This window comes from Ambystoma mexicanum, chromosome 9, assembly GCF_040938575.1.
Source record: "Ambystoma mexicanum isolate Mex_15411 chromosome 9, UKY_AmexF1_1, whole genome shotgun sequence".
NCBI lineage: Eukaryota > Metazoa > Chordata > Amphibia > Caudata > Ambystomatidae > Ambystoma > Ambystoma mexicanum.
In genome coordinates, this window is record NC_090931.1 from 12555098 (window position 1) to 12575139 (window position 20042).

At 49.5% G+C, this 20042-nt stretch overlaps 1 protein-coding gene across 5 annotated transcripts in view; it reads left to right on the forward strand.

Annotated features, from left to right (window-relative positions):
- Positions 1-20042, forward strand: part of CDON (cell adhesion associated, oncogene regulated) — a 668575-nt gene that overhangs the window by 155158 nt on the left and 493375 nt on the right. For all 5 annotated transcript variants that reach the window (XM_069614078.1, XM_069614075.1, XM_069614076.1 and 2 more), the window contains exon 3: positions 6330-6602. In XM_069614078.1, the coding sequence (XP_069470179.1) occupies positions 6330-6602 (273 nt within the window). The remainder of the gene's footprint in view (positions 1-6329; positions 6603-20042) is intronic.

Here is a 20042-nt window from a genome sequence, read left to right on the forward strand (position 1 = left end):
AAAGTTCAAGATGCTTACTCTACAGGAGGTAATCAGATCGGTCCAAAAGAACGATTTCCTGGCGTCTCTGGACCTCCAAGATGCGTATTTTCACATTCCGGTGCGCACTCACCACAGGAGGTACCTGAGGTTCCTAGTCGGCCAAACACACTACCAATTTACTGTGCTCCCTTTCGGCCTGAAGTCCTCCCCAAGAACCTTTACAAAGTGCCTAGCACCCGTAGCAGCCTGGCTGCGGAAGGAAGGGCATCACGTTTACCCGTACCTCGACGACTGGCTCGTGAGGGGATCCTCCCCAGCGTCGACCAACGACAGCCTATTGACCACCTTGCGACTGCTACAGCGTCTGGGATTTGCAGTGAACTACGAAAAGTCTTCACTAAAGCCCTCGAAGAGCTTGAAGTTCCTAGGTGCTCAATTCGACACCCACACGGGACTAGTGAAACCATCCCTGGAAAGGTTGTTGAAGATCAAACACCTGACAAGCCAACTTCGTTTACAGAGAAGGTTGTCAGTAAGAAAATATGCGGCTCTCCTCGGCTCCATGGCATCGTGCATCCACCTAGTCGCGAACTGCCGGTTGTTCATGAGACCTCTACAGGAGTTCCTATCAGACAGATGGAAGCAGGCCACAGGCCGCTGGTCGGACAAGATAATAGTCGACGATGAACGAGTTATCAAAGCCATCCGATGGTGGAAAGTGGCGCGCAACCTGGACAGAGGGGTCCCCCTGCAGGAGCCGGAATTTCAGAACACCATCATTACAGACGCCTCTCTGTCGGGCTGGGGAGCACACATGTCACGTCACCAAACCCAAGGCAGGTGGTCGTCGACCGAATCTCGCCTACATATCAACGTCCTGGAGCTAAGGGCGGTGAGATGGGCCCTGAAATCTTTCCTCCCACACATCAAGGGGTCAAAAGTAAGAGTGCTCACGGACAATACGACAGCTATGTTCTACCTGATAAAACAGGGTGGCACCAGATCCAGGACCCTCTCGAAGGAAGCTCAAAAGATCTGGCATTGGGCTTTAAAACACCACATCTCCCTAGTGGCATACCACCTACCGGGAGCGAAGAACTTACAGGCGGATTCCCTGAGCAGGACTATGTCACAAATACACGAGTGGGAGCTGGACTCCACTCAACTCGGGGAAATCTTCGAAAGATGGGGGACCCCGTCGATCGATCTCTTCGCCACGGAAAGAAACCGAAAATGTGCTCAGTTCGCGAGCAGATGGCCCCAAACAGGCTCCCTGGGGGAAGCGTTCTCGTTTCCGTGGACAGGCAAGTTCCTCTACGCCTTCCCTCCATTTCCCCTCATACGGAGGACGATCCAGGGGATCCACAGGTACAATTGCCGGGTCATCCTAGTGGCCCCGCGCTGGCCGAGGCAACCATGGTTCTCAGACCTCCTTCATCTGTCGCTGGATCAGCCGATACCATTCAGGAAAGTACCGAACCTCCTGTCCAGGGACGAGGGGACCGTGTGGCACCACAATCCGGACAGCCTGAACTTAACTGCATGGCTCCTGACTTCTCGGAGTTCGGGAACCTAAAAGTCTCGACTGATTGCCGAAGGATTCTGCAGGCGGCCAGAGCCCCGTCCACTAACAAATCATATGTAAGCAAATGGAAAAGGTTCTGTATATGGTGTCAAACACAACAGAATATACAACCTTTGGAAGTAACTCCGGAGCAAATCCTCCCGTATCTTCTTCATCTTGCGGAAAGCGGACTGTCATCATCGTCAATCAAAGTACACCTGGCGGCTGTTTCGAGATTTACCAGAAGAAGACAGTCCCCTCCACTATTCAGTGACAGGCTAGTGAAGCATTTCATGAAGGGTCTGTTTAGAACCTTCCCTCCGGAAAAACGGTTCCCACCGTCGTGGAGTCTGAACACGGTTCTAGCTGCCTTAATGAAGCCTCCCTTTGAGCCAATGTCCTCTTCATCTCTACAATTTCTATCTTGGAAACTCGCGTTCCTAGTTGCCATCACTTCGGCTAGAAGAATGTCGGAACTACAGGCACTGGTCATAGACCCTCCATATCTGAGGTTCTTTAAGGACAAAGTTATTTTATCAACTAACCCTTCATTCATCCCAAAAGTACCGTCGGTCTATCATAAGCACTCGACCCTGGTACTCCCTACTTTCTTTGCATCTCCTTCGTCGACGGCGGAGAAGGCTCTTCACACTCTGGACGTCAAAAGGGCGCTAAAATTTTACCTGCAAAAAACGCAAGATATCAGAGCCACCAGACAGCTATTCGTCGCCTACGGCCCCTCGGCTAGGGGTAAGGCTATCTCCAAACAAGGTCTGGCTCGCTGGGTCTCCTCGGCGATTACCCTGTGTCATTCCAAGGCCGGGAGACCTCTACTACATCGTCCCAGAGCCCATTCCACGAGATCGACATCTTCCTCCGTGGCTCTATGGGCAGGAATTCCGCTGACGGACATCTGCCAGGCGGCGGCATGGTCTGTTCCGCACACGTTTACGCGCCACTACTGCCTGGAAAAGCAGCACGCGGATGAGGTACAAATGGGAAGGGCAGTGCTTCGCCACCTTTTTCAATGAGGTAAGCCAAAGTTTCAAGAAGAATGCTGCCTATTATTATTTGGCCTCAGCTGGTTTTTCAGAGTGTATACATGAATGTGCATAGTTTATTGACCTAAACATAAGTGGTTGGGTAGATATGTGCGCAAGGGGTGCATACTGAGTCATATGACATAGCATTGTATGGCGGAAATCCGTTTCGTATCAGTATAATAAGTTGTTGCTTACATACATGGTGTAAACGGTAGTGTTTGGGGGTGTCTCTACGAATGTAAGTTACATTGCACTCTCACCTCCTTCTTGATGTTACTGCTTTACAATCTATTCTAAGCATGTGAATCCATGAAAGATCCAATGCTGGAGAAGGGAGTAGTTTCTTACCTGTAACTCCATTTCTCCAGCATTGGTATCTTTCATGGATTCACATGCGCCCTCCGGCCTCCCCGGACTGCAATGTGGAAGATTGGTATGTAAGCAAGTTTTCCCCCCGTTATCTTGGAGGGGTCGAAATCTGAAGGGACCCGCGGGGGCGGGGCTTATATACCATCACGTCCAACGGGGCGTACGTGGGCGGCCCCGTAGAGGACGCAGACGGGGATAGGGCAGAAGTTTTTCCTATTGGAAATGACTATATATATGTGTACCGAGGGTTCCCAGTCTGACAACGGGGAATATTCTAAGCATGTGAATCCATGAAAGATACCAATGCTGGAGAAATGGAGTTACAGGTAAGAAACTACTCCCTTCTCAGGCTATAGCCCGGATCCAATCATTCTTAAGTAATAGAACGATGAGTCTTCTCTACCACAGCAGCAGCAGACCCCATTCCCATCACCTGTGGAGTTCCTCTGGGATCAGGAGTTCCCCCTACTATGTATAATATATTTACCAAGCCCCTTTTTGATCTGGACTGTCTCGGTGTCACCTACACCAACTATGCAGATGAGACCCATATTCTCACAGCTTTCAAGGGATTACGATAAGGATTTGGCCTTGATGAATAGAATATACCTCATCATGCAGGCATGGATGGCACTCCATGGTCTATGCCTGAATGATGACAAAACAAAGCTCATTATTCTGGGGACCACGACTAATATTAACAAACTTGGCCACAAATACACTTCCTTTGATCTTGACGGCAGCACGATCAAGGTCGCTAAGGAGGCAAAAACTCTAGGTTTCTACCTGGACGCTAGCCTTACCTTGGCAAAACGGGTGAATGCAATGGCATCCTCCACGGCTTATACATGTAAATTGATTAGATCTGCTAGGCCCTACCTCTCAACAAGTAGCTGTACCACATTGGCTAGAGCACTTTTGTTGTCCAAACTGGACTACTGTACTGCCCTATACCTCTGGACCAACAAATATATCACTCGAAAAATTAAAACCTTCCAAAACAATGCCTTGAGCAGCTTTAGGAATAGCCAAAAAAGAACGTATCTCGGTGGTAAGGAGGCAGATTAACTGGCTCTCCACTATTGACAAACAGGCTAAAAACTGCTTCATTGACCTTAAAGCGTCTAAACAACGCGGAACCCCGTTACTTAATAGACGGAATCAACAGGAAAACCTACTATCCGACCCACCAGAGCTGCCTACACAAACTATCTTCAAAATGACTAAAATTGGCAGTAAGTTTCCCAGTCGGAGCGGTCCAACTCTGGAACTCCATCCCCCCCTTTATGGGCAGACCAAACTTGTGCTAACTTCAAACGTCAGATCATCAACTGGTTCAAAGAAAACGATCATTAACACTAGTATGGCCCCTTCGCAAATCAGTTGGGTACTGCCCCTCCCCCCACCTTTGGGGGTGGGTCCAAGCCTGATTTGCAGCCATCACTTTTTGTTTGCTGGAGAGAAAGTAAATCAGGTAAAACACTTAAAGTAATAGACTGAGATATCAAAGTATCAAAGTGAATGTAAAGTCCTACGTAGCGCATGATAAACCACAGTGAACAGAGTCCACTTGTATCTGAAGTGTAATGCAAAGTGTTTGATAAGGAAAGGAATGATTGGAACTGTTAGTGTATATACCAAGAGAACCTGTGCAGAAAGCACACAGCAGGAGAAGGGTGTCATTTGCCTACCTTTGTTTTGTTACAGGTGTGATAGGAAGTTTTGGACGGTAGACATTTTCCTTTTGGACACTGAGGAAAAGGCAACTCCTTAGTTATTCATTGAGTAGGGAACACCCCATAGCCATAGCTCGGCCTTTCTGGCTATTTAATAAACCACATCCAAAAGGTCCTGAGTCTGCATCCTTCTGACCCGCCACAAATCCCAGAGCCTTTTCCTGTGAGAAATCGTAATGTACCTTTCTAAGTGATCGGGAGGGAGCAGTTTTTTCCTCGAGTTTCAGCTGGAGATTGGGAGTGTGGTATAAGGGACTGATTGTTGGAGAAAAATAAAGAAACCACTGGCAAGGGACTGGATTTAGTGACTGCGTTTCATTCATGTGTTGGCTGTAGACCACGGCTATGTTATGTTACATTTCTAAAGCGCACGTACGCCCAGGGGCATCATGGCGCTGGATACAACCGAGTGGCGGCAGCAGTAGCAAAACCTAGAACAGATACGTTTTCAAAGATTGACCGAAAGCAGGGTGCCACGGTGCAGTGGTCTGTCCAGAGACGCAGCGTCTGCTGGGACCATGTTGTCTTATGAAAGCGGTTTGCTTTTGGATTTTTTTTCAGGTTAAGGAAGGTTGTGGCCGTGGATTGGTGCGAGTAATGCTTGTGTCGAGGACCATCCATGTAGCATTCTGCATACACGCTGTTTAGTGAAGTGGGATCGGTGAAGAGGATGGTCTGCTCATGACGTCAGAAAGCATGCGTGTCGAGTGTCCGTCAGGAGGGTAATTTTGATTATGGAAGGTTAAGGAGTTGGTGTGTTTCAGGCCCACATTCATATTTGGCTGCGATATCCAGGAGGGCGGGGTTCAATTACATCCTAACATTTTCTTTTATTGATACCAATCGTACAGAGTGCTCATCTAGTCAGTCCTGTGTGAAACCTTTCCATGGCTATGGATTGTCTCCATTTGACTTTGAAGCTCTAAAGACTTCGACTTAAACATGGAACCCGACCAGTAAGACGGATTTTAGCTTTGAGAAGACACATTTTGTCCTTTCAGTGCAGAACACACAATCGCAAACTGAGCATTTAATGAAAACTGCCAGGATCCCTTCATTTTGGAGCTTTGCTCTTGGCAGGAAGTTGCTAGGCTATAATATAATGCTTCTTGGGTGGGTAGGCTGGACCTTGTGCCACAGACGCAGGGCAATGTGCTGTGCAGAATGCTGAGCGGCTTTCCTCACTGCATCGCTTCTTTTTCGATAGTACCTTGTACTGTTGCCCTTGCTTCTTTTGTAAGATTTTTGCAGTTTGTGGTTGCTATACCTCCGCCTCACAAAGAAAGTGCATCACTTTCATCAAACCGGTTTCTGTCCCTCCAGCCCCAATAGCCAGGAAACTGAGGGGGTGGTGGAGTCTTGATGTCGGGGTCCTGTTGGTGTAAAGAGAGGTGTAATGGCTCTGCCTTCCGACCCCGAAATGTAGGGTTCTGTAAAGTCAGTCTGCCATTAGATTGATATATATTCAGCAGTCCTCGATGGCTGGTGGCCTTCGTCTGGTTATTGTGGTGTGCAGGTGGCCATGCAGTCCATTTTCCTCTGTAATAGCGCCTGTAGCACGTTACTTGAGTGGTTCTCTGTGAAAGTATCCTTGTTTGATCCATGCTTTTCATTGGTTTCTTTCTCCCCCCATAGATTTGCATCTTCGTTTTGTTACGGAGCCTGTATCCACTGTGCAGAGGTCAGACGGGCCTGTACAGTTGTTCTGCTCTGCCGAGCCGTTCCCTGCTAACATAAGCTGGTTATTCAATGGGGAGCGGTTGGATGAAGGAAGCGACGGGTTTCACCTGCAGGCTGGATCTTTGACTATCCTTTCGCTCAGTCTCTCCAATGCTGGCCATTACAAGTGCATCGCCAGTAACGCAGCTGGTGCAATTCTGAGCAAACCTGCAACTGTCTCCATAGCACGTAAGCATTGAGATGTAGCTTTCCATGCATGTTAGTGATGCGTTATTGCACCTACAAATGCTGTACATCACAGAGGATTATTTTAAGACTTGGAAGCAATTAGTGTCTTACTGGATCGAAAACTGCACTTGCTTCTATTGTGTTTTAAAGAGTGGCTCCTGGATTTCAATTTTGATAGCGTCTAGTTCTCATGAATTTCTATGAATTCTTCACTTCTACATACTGTTCAAGTTGCAGCGTGTAAACCTATTTCGTGAACTTTTTTCAGCACTTTGTACAATGTGTCACATCTATTTCTACTGACTACTAACAGGGTATCATATTTCACATCTAGATGTGGTGGACAGGTTCTATTTTGTGCCTTTTCTTGCAGCTGTTTTCCTGGTGTGTGTTGATTTGTTGCATTTGCATTTATATAGCGCTACAAACCATCAGGCATCTGAGCGCTGCTTATTACCTACGGGGTGTGGTGCTAATTTATCGACCTCGGAAGTATGAAAGGCTGAGTTTGGCCCTGCCGGGATTCGAACCTGCGTCGGCAGGCTCTGCATGGATGTCAAACTGAGCGCTCTACTCACTGTGCTATCTGACCGGCTGTTGTTTTCCCATGTAAAATAAAATCATCTGTGAGCAAAGGGAGGGGGGGGGGCTATTAAAGAAGTTCACACTACATCAGCATTGGCCTCTTTCATAGATTCAGATGCTTGAATATTCCCTGTCGTCAGACTGGGAATCCTCGGTGATAATGATTAAAAAATGTCTAATATACACACATTGCTACATAGCCATGCATGTACATAGCCTATTATGGCCTACAAGCCATTCTATTGTGTAGGCCCTACACCTTCTTTTGGTCCTTTATGACCCCAACCAATGAGGTGGCAGGGCTTAAGCTCTGCCCCCGGCAGCCATCTTCAGATTTTGATCCATAGAGACTACAGTACGATGGGATGCTGAGCATAGGAGCAGCCTCTCGGGGGAGGCGGGTGGGCGCATGTGAATCTATGAAAGATACCAATGCTGGAGAAGAACAAGTTACTTTCTTACCTGGTAACGTTCTTTCGACGGGATGTTCCTCCGACGTATTCCTTATCTTTGATATACGTTTCCAGCTTGCTGGCCTCGGAAATTTTTTCTCCGTAGAGGGCGCGCTGCGCGTCGATGTCTGCCGAGTCGATGTCCCTTGACTGCCACTGTATCGGCGCCGACGTCACCATGCCCATAAATAGACACGCGCTGTGTCCATTGCTCAGTTCCGTTTTGTAGTATAAGAAAGACATGCCTGAATTGGTTAGTAACCTTGAAGGAGCGAAAGCTGCAACCACAAGGGAAATTATCACTGCGGGGATGGATGGGTGGGGCGATGAGGAATACGTTGGAGGAACATCCCGTCGAAAGAACGTTACCAGGTAAGAAAGTAACTTGTTCTTCGAAGGGATTGTGTCCTCCGACGTATTCCTTATCTTTGATAGACTCCCATAGCAGTGGTATGTAATTGGAGGAAGGAGTGATAGTGTTATATATCCCTTTAGGGATGGACTGAGTGTAATACGGCTTTGCCAAATCTGGTCTCTTGAGCAGTGGAGGAATCCAGATTGTAAAATTTTGTGAATGTATGTGCGGACGACCATTCGGCAGCCACACATGTCCCGGACCGGTACCCCTCTCTGGAGAGCCGAAGAAGCTGCGATACCCCTGGTTGAATGAGCCCTGAGGTTTTGGGGTGGCTCTTTCCCTGCTAGTCTATAACATTCCAGGATGGCCAAGATCATCCACCTGGAGATGGTTTGTTTTGTTATGGGTAGTCCCAACTTGTGACCTGAGTATCCTACAAACAGCTGGTCTGCTTGCCTGATTCTAGCCATTCTGCTGATGTAAAAGATGCGAGCTCGCCTAGGGTCCAGCCTGTGTAGCCTTTCCTCCTCTTTTCCCGGATGGGGAGGAGGGTAGAATGAAGGCAAGGTAATTTTCTGAGTAATATGGAATTCAGAAACCACCTTTGGGAGAAAATTAGGCTTCACCTGGAGGACAACCTTGTCCTTGTGAAAGATTGTATGAGGGGGTTTACAGGAGAGAGCTTGTAGCTCACTCGCCCTCCTAGCCAATGTTAGTGCTACAAATAGGATCGTTTTAAGTGTGAGAAATCTTAATGCACAAGAGTGAAGTGGCTCGAATGGAGTGCCCATTAAGAAGTTTAAGACTAAATTTAAGTCCCATAATGGATCCTGGAATGGTTTTGGAGGGTAAACATTAGTCAGACCCTTGAGAAATTGTACCACTAGAGGAATTTTGAAATACGATGGTTCCTCCGCAGTGCGCTTAAAGATAGAAAGCGCTGCGAGATAACCTTTTACAGTGCCAACTTGAAGGCCTGAGTTTGCCAAGTAGAGTAGAAACCATAGCACCGTTGGTGTATCGCATGAAAAAGAGTCGATATTCTCTTCCCTACACCAGCTGCAAAACTTGTTCCAGCGGTATAAAGACTTTGTTGCTGGTCTTCTGGCCGAAAGCAACACCTCCATGACGTCATCAGGGAGATCCCAATCCTTGTACCTCAACCTTTCAGAAGCCAAGCGTGAAGGTTGAGGGTTCTGATGTCTGGATGGAGAACCTGACCTCCCTTCTGCGAGAGAAGATTCTCTTTGAGTGGAAGACTGATTGGAGGACAGATGGACATATCTAGAAGGTCTGGGTACCACGTCCTCCTGGCCCAGTCCGGGGCAATTAGGATCATGGTTTTCTGGAATCTTCTCAACCTCCTGATCATTTGAGGAATAACGGGGACTGGTGGAAACGCGTAGAGGAGTGGAAACTCCCAGTCCACTACGAACGCATCTCCCAGAGCTCCTCTCGGGGGGGGGGGAAATTCCCTTGAACAGATCGCACTTCCTGTTGGTGCTTGTGGCGAACAGATCCACCTGAGGGGTTCCCCAAAGGGCAAAGATCTCTAAAAGGACTTCCTGAGCTAGCTCCCATTCGTGGGAGACTGTGCTCTGCCTGCTCAGAGCGTCCGCTGTCAAATTCTTCTCTCCGGCTAGATGGACTGCCGATAGAGAGATTCCTTCCCGAATTGCCCAAAACCAGAGCTGCATTGCCTCTCTGCACAGTGGTAGTGATCCTACGCCTCCTCTTTTGTTGAGGTAGTGCATGGCCACCGTGTTGTCCGTCATTATCAGGACATTTCTCCCCTGTACTGATGGCAGGACATCTTTCAGCGCTAGTCTGATCGCTCTCAGCTCTAATAGGTTGATATGTAGTCTGGACTCCGATGGAGACCAACGACCGCTGATGGTCAAGTCGTTGGCATGCGCTCCCCACCCTGTGAGCGAGGCGTCTGCGACTACTGTTATCTCAGGCCATGGTTGCCAAAACAGTTCTCCTTTCAAGATGTTCTCTGAATAGGCCCACCACTAAAGGTCATTGGCTACCTTGTCCGGAATCCGGAGGTGGTCTGACATTCTCCCTGAGAATTGTGACCACTGACTTCTCAGTGCCCACTGAAGAGATCTCATTCTCAGACGAGCCTCTGGCACAAGGAAGATGCAGGATGCCATGAGGCCTAGCAACCTCAAAAAAGTCGAAGGCTGGGAGACGTTGGGCATTTTGAAACTTGGTGACCATCTGCAGAATATCTTGAGCCCTCACCTCTGGTGGCGAGGCTTTTCCCAGGGAAGTGTCCAGGACCGCTCCAATGAACTGGAGTCTCTGAGATGGTATCTGTGACTTCTTTAAATTGAGGGAGAAGCCCAGTCTGTGAAGGAAGAGGCAGACATAATCTAGCTGGGTTCTAGCTGTTCCGAAGATACGGCCCTGATCAGCCAATCGTCCAAGTAGGGATAGACGTGGATCCCTTCCCTCCTTAGACTCGCCGCCAGTACCGACATCAGCTTGGTGAAGACTCTCGGGGCGGAGGTCAACCCAAATGGCAGAACTCGAAATTGATAATGAGAGTTGCCAATTGCGAACCTCAGGTATTTCCTGTGCTTGAGATGGATTGGCACATGGAAATAAGTATCCTGAAGGTCCAGAGATACCAGCCAGTCCTGAAGCTGGAGGGCCTGAAGGATCTGAGAGAGAGTTACCATCTTGAACTTGTCCTTCCTGAGGAACTAGTTCAATTCTCTTAAGTCCAGGATGGGTCTCAGTCCTCCGTCCTTCTTTGGTATGAGAAAGTAGGGGGAGTACCAGCCCTTGTTCCTGTCCGCTACAGGTACCGGTTCTATGGCACCTTTCTCTAACAGGTCCAAAATTCCCTGCAAGAGGAGCGGATCTGGAAATTTTCGGGAGCTGTTCCCCGGTGGATGACTCTGAGGGATGTGTAGACAGGGTAGGCAGTAACCTTGGGCAACTGTCTCCAACGCCCAAGCATCTGACGTTATAGCCTGCCATTCCGTCAGATGGTGAGTTAACCTGCCCCCTACAGATGTCTTGTGTGCAAAGGCCTCAGAGTGGTTTGGGGGCGGCTGATGCAGATGCCGAGGGTAAAGAGGCACCTGCTGCTGCTGCGGTCCTAGTACCTTTGACCCGTCCACCCCGGGTGGATCTTCTTTGGCCTCTTTGAGCCGGCTGTCCTCTGCTTTTTCCGACTGCGGAATAATAGCGAAAGGACTTTCCTCTCCAGAGGTTCCTGAGGGGCGGAAAGGAGTTTGGCGGATAGCAGCTCCTAAGGATTTTGCTGCTGCTTTAGAAGTCTGTAACTTTTCCAGGCTGTCATCAGCCTTTTTTCCGAATAACGAAGAGCCGTCAAAGGGCATATTCAAAAGTCTGGCCTGTACATCTGGAGCAAAGCCAGACTTTCGCAACCACGCATGCCTGCGGATTGTTGTACTAGCCGCCATTGGCCCTGCTGATACTGTCAGCGGAATCGAGCCCAGTTTGAAGAGCCTCGCACATGGCATCTTTGCCATCTTGAATGATGTTAAGGAAGGCTTCCTTCTCTTCTCCATCGGGTATGCAGTCAGCTGCTGATGAAGCACACTCCCATAATGTGTGACTGAACCTGGCGAGCGTACAGGTGGCGTTGATGGACTTCAACGCCATGCTACAGGCCGAGAAGACTTTCTTTGCCATAGAGTTGTACCTCATGTCATCCCTGTCCTGTGGGACAGTAGGGTAAGCAGTCCTACTGCTGGATGAAGTTGCTACTTGAACCACCAGGCTCTCTGGGGTCGGGTGTTTTGACAGGTATTCAGGGTCAGCAGCTGCTACCCTATACTTTGTCGACAGTCTTTTATTGACTGCTGGGATGACTTCGGGAGTCTCCCAATTGGATGCAATTTTTCTTTGTAGGGCTGCATGGAAGGGGACCACCGGGTCCTCCTGTGGGCCTTTGTCCAATATATCCATTAGATCATCCTGTTGGAAAACAGGTGAATGCGCAGACCAACCCATTATTCTTGCCATCAGGGTTCTACATGGTGTTTCGGCATGTTCCCCTGGGTCTGGCTTTACAAATTCCACATCTGGGGAAGTGTCAAGTCCACTGGCCTCATGAAGTGAGTCCTGTAGTTCCTTCAGCCTCCTTTCTTCAGAGGTGAAATCCTCTGCAGCAGGCAGTGAGGATCTCTGTAAACCAAAAGGTCCGAGTCTTCTCTTTCTTCATAAATTGAAGAAAGACCAGGGAATTCTGATCTCTGAAATGGAGTATGGGCAGGCAGATCTCCCCAAAGCTATGGTTACAAATGTGCAGACGAACAGCGAAATCATCCCTATCGTGTCAATACAAATTACATGCTGTCAAACTACTATACAGGTGGCAATACGACCCTGTCCGCCTGGCCAAAATGTACCAGGGAGTAAGCCCGAATTGTTGGAGGGGATGTGGGAAGCGGGCCGACTACTGGCATATGTGGTGGGGTTGCGCACGGGTCCAGATCTACTGGTCAGAAGTCCTTAGCTGGATCAGGGACCTTGACGGAGAGGAAAGAGAGAAGCACCCACTACTCGTTTTGTTTTCCTTAACTGAAACTGAGGATAGAATGGTGGTGGCGTGCAAAATGGTACAGGGCCTACTGATGGCTGCTCGAGCATGCCTTACCATGACATGGAAAAGGCCCACGCTCCCCAGCAAGAGTGAATGGCGAGCAGTCGCACTGAGCATATACAGAATGGAATGCCTGACTGCAGCATTGCACGGGGACCGTGCCACTGCAGAGAACACTTGGTTGGAGTTTCGTTCCGCATATGCTTCGTGAAACGTGCCTGAATTACGCTCTACCTAAGGTTATTATGGTTTAGTCCCTGAAATGACTCGAGTGCGTGTCAGCTGAATCAATGCATGACTTCTATGCCCAACGCCATGACTAAAATGGCGGTTTAATGGTTTTGTTTAACGCTCTCTTTAGTTCCAGGTCTGTTATCATGTGCGGGGGGTGGGAGTTGAGGGGTGGGATATAATTGGAAACAAAGGTTCGGTTTCCTTGTTATCCGAAATAAGAGATTGTAACTCTACTTACATGCTCGCTTTCTTTGTAAACAAGAGATGTAAGCTGCATTTATGTGATTGTAAAGCTTTTTGAAAACCAATAAAAGTGAAATTTAAAAAAAAAAGAAATGGAGTAAAGCCCATCTCTAGGGCTGAAGGAGCCAAACTCGTCGTTATTGGACGAGAAAATGTCGAAGTCGTCGACGCCGATGTAACCGGCCTCGAAGGCGCCGAAAATGGCGTCGAAAAAACTGGAAGGGGCCTCGAAGAATTCGAGAGGATCGGGATCCTACTCGAGGGCATCGACGACTGTCTCGGCGTCGTGCCGGAGGCCCTTGAAAACACTGTTGGCTGTGGAGCCTTGGTCCTCTTTCGTCGGCGATGGCGTCGAGTCGATACCGATGCGTCGAGGAACCCTTCGACAACGGCGTCGATGACGCCAACCCATGCGTCGAGGGAATCTTCGACAACGGCGTCGAAGACGGTGCCTTCTTACCCGATGGCTCATGGCGCTCTCGGGTGGAATGTTTCGTCGGGTGCTGCGACTCGCAGCGTTTTGATTTTTTGGGTTTTTCACCCGGGGTATCACCCTCAGCTGTCTTCGAGGGGGTTGAGGCCGCGTTCTCGAAGACGCTTAACATTTTCGTTCTGAATTCCTCCCACTCAGTTTGAGAACTGTTTGGTGGGACAGGAAACTCTTTCTGGGGACACCGAAGACGACGAGGAATGGGCCCTTCGTCTCTTTATCGAGTGTCTAGATCTCGACGAATGGTGGGAGCTGCTTCGAGATCTAGAATGGGAGTGTTTTCGATGGCGAGGAGACAAATGCCTCGACTCGGCCGACGAAACCTTCGAGGAGGTTTTGGTTGACTTGCCTCTCTCGAGCTTCCCCTTTCGCTCCTTCAGGGCTTTCGCCGTCATGGACATGCAGTCCTCACACTCCGAACAATGGTGCTCGGACCCCAAGCACCATAAACAGACCCTGTGTGGATCCGTTATTGACATTTTTTTACCGCAGTCTCGACATTTCTTCAAGCCAGATCGCAGCCTCGTCGTTTCTGATGAAGAAGCCATCGAGAACGACAAGGAATATTCGTTGAAATAGATTTAGATAAACCTGACTGAACTGAGCAGCGACGTTTCGAGGCCCCACGAAGCGCGGAAAAACGGAATTGAGCAACGGACGCAGCGCGTGTCTATTTATGGGCATGGTGGCCGTCGACGCACAGCGCCCTCTACGGAGAAAAATTTTCCGAGGCCAGCAAGCTGGAAACATATCAAAGATAAGGAATAAGTCGGAGGACACAATCCCTTCGAAATACAGGTACAGGTAGGTAACTAAAACGTCTCCAGCATTGGTTCTTTCATAGATTCAGATGCTTGAATAGAATACCAAGCAGTTAAAACATGCCACCATCATATACATATATGCATAAAAACACAAAACCTATTTCTGATCAAACCTTTACCATGCAGCAACACAACAGTTACATACTCCGGGAAAGGTGGGAAAAAGGAGGCTGGTCCTACCTTATGCAAAGAGATGGCGGAGCACTGCCTGTCCAACTGCAGTTTCTTTGTTGGTATCTTCAGCCAGGCAGTAGTGTTTAGCGAATGTGTGCACGTGGCTGCTCTGCATATGTCCTTCAAGGCCACCCCTGCTTGGAATGCTGTTGATGCCGCCCTCCCTCTGGTGGAGTGCGCTGATGGCGGTCTAGTTAGAGGGTCGCCTTTCATCTGATGGCAGTGGGTGATGCAGGACGAAACCCAGCGTGCCAGACCTTGTTTAGAGATATGCTGTACCCTTGGTACGGCCAGAGAAAGCAATGAACAGTCGGTTTGAGGTTCGGAACTCCTTGGTTCTCTGCAAGTAAAACTTCAAAACTCTCGCAACGTCCAGAGAGTGTAATGCTCTTTCTGCTTAAGAAGTGTGATTCTGGAAAAAGGTTGGCAAAATGATGCGCTCAGTGAGTGTCATTTCCGACAGCACCTTAGGAAGGAACTTAAGATGTGGCCTTAAGATGACGCGGTCCCTCTGGAACAAGGTAAACTGAGGTCGACGATAAGTCTTGCAACTCACTGATCCTTCTGGCTGATGTGATGGCTATCAAAAAAGCTGTTTTCCAAGACAAGAACTTTACGTCGCATCAGTGTATGGGATCGAAGGGAGGTTCCATGAGGGCTGTCAAGTTCAGGACTGGCATAGGAGGATAAGTACGCATCAACCCTTTCAGAAAGACTTTAACCGCCGGCAAAGAGAGCAAGGATTGCATCTCCGGGGTTGTGTAGGCCGCTATGGCTGACAGATGGACCTTGACCGAGGACAATAAAAGCCCTGTCTTAGCTAGGTACAAGAAGTAGGGTAGAATTTGGTCAACCAAAACCGTGAGAGGATCGAACAGATCTCTCGCACCACTTGGAAAATGGAGTCCCCTTCCTGGTGTAGGTGACTCGTGTCGACCGGGCTCTAGCGGCCCTGATATCCCAACATTCTGATGGTAGCTTAAGATTCATCAGTTTACGCTGCTCAGGAGCCATGCCTTGAGAGATAGGCACCTCGGTCGTGGTGGAGGACCTTGCGGTTCTGTTGGGTCAACAGATATTCATGTGCCTTGAGGCGAATTGGGGGCCGCTGGGATAGCTTCAGAGTCGAATACCAGACTTTCTGCGCCCAATCCGGTGCAATTTGGATCATTGAACAATTCTGTTCCTTCAGTCTGGGCAGTACCCTCGCAATGAGGGGAATGGGGGGAAAGGCATAGAGGAATCTTCCTGTTCAGGCCACTGAGAACGCGTCTCCCATTGATTGATTGATACTCCGGGTACCTCGAGGCAAACCATCGGCACTTCTTGTTTCCCTGGTGGCAAAGAGGTCGATCTGCGGATGGCCCCACAAAGCAAAAATCTGTTGGATTTCCTTTTCGTCCATCTCCCACTCGTGAGATGACGTGTATTCTCTGCTTAGCTTGTCCGCTAGGACATTGACCACTCCGGAAGATGCTCTGCTTTGATCTGCACCCCGTGGTGCAAGGCCCATGCCCATAGCCTTTGGGCTTCTTGCGACAGGATCTCTGACCTCATGCCTCCCTGCTTGTTTGTGTAATGCCTGGAGGTCGTGTTGTCTGTCTGGACTGTAGGCACCTGTCCAGCTACCACCGGCAGGAAGGCCTTCAGCGCCCACCTTATGGCCCTGAGCTCTAACACATTGATGTGGAGTTGGGACTCTTGTGCCAACCAAGTGCCCTTGTTTTGGAGGTCCGCAAGGTGAGAGCCCCAGCCTGATGGTGACGTGTCTGTCCTCAGCAGAAGGGTCGATGACTGTGCTTGAAACGGCATCCCTTGTTGAAGATTCCGCAGAACATTCCACCCTCGAAGAGCCTTGTGTACCGTCGATGGAATCTGGACCACTTCCTTTCAACATCCGAGAGCTTGTTTCCATTGGTGGTCCAGGGCCTCCTGAACCGGTCTCATGCAAAGCTTGCAATTTGGCATGCGGAATATGCACAAGGCCATCATGCCCAGAAGGGATTTTTACGAACATACCGTTGTCTGTTTCTCCAGGAAGCACGAGGTTGCGCGTAGAATCGCTGCTACCCTTTCTGCCGATGGTCTCACCCTGGGAATGCTGCTATCGAACTAGACGCCAAGGAAAAGAGCTGTCCTGCTGGGAACAGGGCAGGACTTCTTGCTGTTTATGGAGAAAACTAACCCTTTTAGGAGGTTGATGGTCCTTAAAATTTCTGAGCAAGCCCTTGCGGCGCAACATGCTTTGTCGTCCAAGTATGGGAAGACTTCCGTTCCTGTCCTCCTGAGCTTTGCAGCTACTGGTGCCAAGCATTTTGTGAAAACACTCGGTGCCGATTTTAGCCTGAATGGGAGCACTCGGAACTGAAAATGAAGCTCTGTGAACCTGAGGAACTGTCTGTGAGCTGGATGGATCGGTATATGGAAGTAAGCGTCCTCCAAGTCTAAAGTTGCCAAGAAGTCAGTCTTGTTTAACCAAGGGAGCACTTCTTGCAATGCTACCATCTTGAACGTTATGCGTTTGATATATTTGTTGAGCGCCCTCCGGTCCAAGACGGGTCTCCATTGACTGTTTTTCTTTCTGATGAGGAAGAAGCAGGAGTAGAAACGCTTTGCCCTCTGGGGGTACAGCACCAGCTCTACCGCAGCTTTCTGGAGCAGTTTTTTTGAACTTCGGACATGACCTGTATTAGCGTGTGCACCCTGCACGAAGTTGGAGGCAGGAAAGGAGGTTGGTCTAGAAATTCTGAGGTGTGACCCTCTCTGATCACCTGCAACACCCATTTGTCTGATGTAATTGACTGCCAGTGTTGGAAGAACAGGCTTACCCCTCCCCCACAGGGGTGTGACGTTGAGGGGACAGAATCGGATAGTTTTGTTTGCCTTGCAACTTCCTCTGCGCAGAGCCACGCCTGCATCTATGGGAGTATCTGTTGGAGGATTGATACTTATTCTCTTGGTACGTGCTACCTTGTGCCTCCTGACCATAAGAGGAGCAGCCGTACCCTCTGTGTTTAGAAGATGAGCCCCTAAAGGGGCGAAAAGACCGATGGTCCTTAACCTTGTCCTTTAAAGAACTGATGGCTCGGGCCGTGTCCATGTCTGATTTGATTCCCTTCAGGTGGTCGTCTATTTTCTTCCCGAAGAGCTCTTGCCCATCAAAGGGCATGTCTAATATCTGCGCTTGGACTTCAGGCCTGAAATTGGTAGCCTTAATCCAGGCCTGCCTTCTGAGTACTGTGCCATGGGCCATCTGTCTGAAGCCTGATTCGGTCACATCAACCGCTGCATCGATCATATGATCAGAGGTTGCTTCACCATCGGCGATTATTGATCTAGCCTCTTCCTGAAGCTCTGGTGGTAACTGTTTAGCCAAATTGGACTTGCGTAGCCAAAGTTCGCGATCATATCTCGCAGTCATGCCCATCGCATTACCCGCTCTGATGGTAAGTGACGCCGAAGCTGATGACTTCCTGCCCATGGCTTCTAGCTTACACCCGTCCTTGTCCGGTGGTGCCGACAGCAGCGAAGCGGGATTGGCAAGCTTCTTCCTAGCCGCAACTGTGATAACAAGAGTCTGATTTTTGTATGACCTCTCAAGTAAAGCAGCGCAGACTTGGTTGCTTTATATTTCTTCTCTGGTCTGGACACTAGAGCCGGGGTAGACAAAGGCGTAGATAAGATCTTGCTTTCAGACTCTCAGATGGTGTCGAGGAGAGGAATGGTGGTAATCGTCCTGCGTTTGTCTCTGTGCTCATAAAGCACCAATTTCTTTTCCTCTGATGTAACCTGAATTTTGAACAATTCTGCAGCCTTGCCTATTATGGTGTGGAAAGAAACCAGATCATCCGGAGGTGAAGCATCTCCTGAGGAATCTCTCCTCCTGGGCTTCTCAACGATGTACTCGTCCCACTCATTGGCTGCATCCGGCTCCTGTGTAATTTCGCCTTCTTCTGGGTCAGAGAATTCTCTAAAAGGATCCTCCTGCCAATCCGAGACTGAAACGGAGGACGGCACCATTGTGGGATCCCTATCCGGAGATCGAGGTCTATGTGATGATGGTGGTGATGGGACCCTTGTCGGTGAAACACTGCGAGTCCTGCTCCTAGACCTTCGAGGAGGCTCAGGTGATCATACCCTCTTCTGAGGTCTACTACTATGAGGTGAACTTCTTGATGTGCCTGGAGTTGGAGACGTGTCTCTCCGACGGGGTTCAGGTTCTAAGGCATCAGATGGCATGCTCTTCTCCCTTTGACGCCTGTAGAACTCATCCATGATCCTCTGTACGGACAACATCAGTATCGGGTCATGAGGATAGTCTGCCTCTTCCTTAAAGGGCTGCCATGGGGGACTGTGCTGCTTAGGGGAAGGACCACTTCTGCATCTGAAAATTCCTCCTGGAGCATTAAATTAGGAAGCTATGCCATGTCCCCCAAATGAGAAACTTGCGCTACCATTTGTTCCGCAGCCTCAAGGAAACAGTCCTCAATGACAGGTGTCACCCTGGTGTGAGTGCAAGGTGCCTCAGGCTCCAATTCTTCCATGTTCGATGGTACTTTCGTTGACGAGCGTCCCGCCGACTGTAGTTCCGTTGACGAACGCGGCTTGGATGGTCGCTCCCCTGTCGACAAGTGCTCCGTGGACGAGAGTTTCGTGGAGTGCCTCGTGGATGAATGGAGTTTCCTTCGTCGACGACTGTTTCGTGGACGATAAATCCGATGACGAGGATCTTGCCGAAGACGGTCTTATGTGTAATCATCATCGATGAGGTTTTCTTCGGTGTGGCCGATGGGCCTTTATCCTTCACATTGCTCGTGAACGGTTTCCCCGTTGACTAATGCCACCCCCTCCCTCCCGCTTTTTGCAAACTCCTCCTTACCTTTGGCGGTAGATTTTGTCATGATGCCTACCTCCAAGGAGCCATGTCTGACCCAGCAACCCCAGAGGCAGGCAGGCATTCCCCCCAGGGAAGTTCCAGCGGGCCCAAGCTGGGGCCCTTTGGACGCAGTCCTGGCGCCTTAGGCGCCAGGCTCATGTTGGACCCCAGTCCTGGCGCCTTAGGCGCCAGGCTCATAAAGCTGGACATGTGTTCAAGTGTTTTAGTGTGCACTTACCTGATGTAGACCATGCTGCTACATCCAGACCCTCTTGAGGCCTGAATGGGACTACTTTACCTGTGGGGACTACTTTCCACCCGGGTGTGGTCGGGGAAGGATACATACCTGATCGGTGGAAGGATACATACCTGGAACTTCTTCCAAAACTATTTAAACCCCACCCGAACAGCCATACGTGCTTCGCGTTGTTCTGCACCTAGCAGCTGGACGCTCACCGTGTCTGCTCCTGCTTCTGGACTTCAGCCACGCCTGTCAGCATCCTGGGACACCTGCAAAGGGTGATAAGAAGAGAATTGGAGAGGAAGAAGGCCTTACCTGCTAAACCTGCATCACAGAGACATCTCACCAACGATCCTGAAAAGGAAGACATCATTT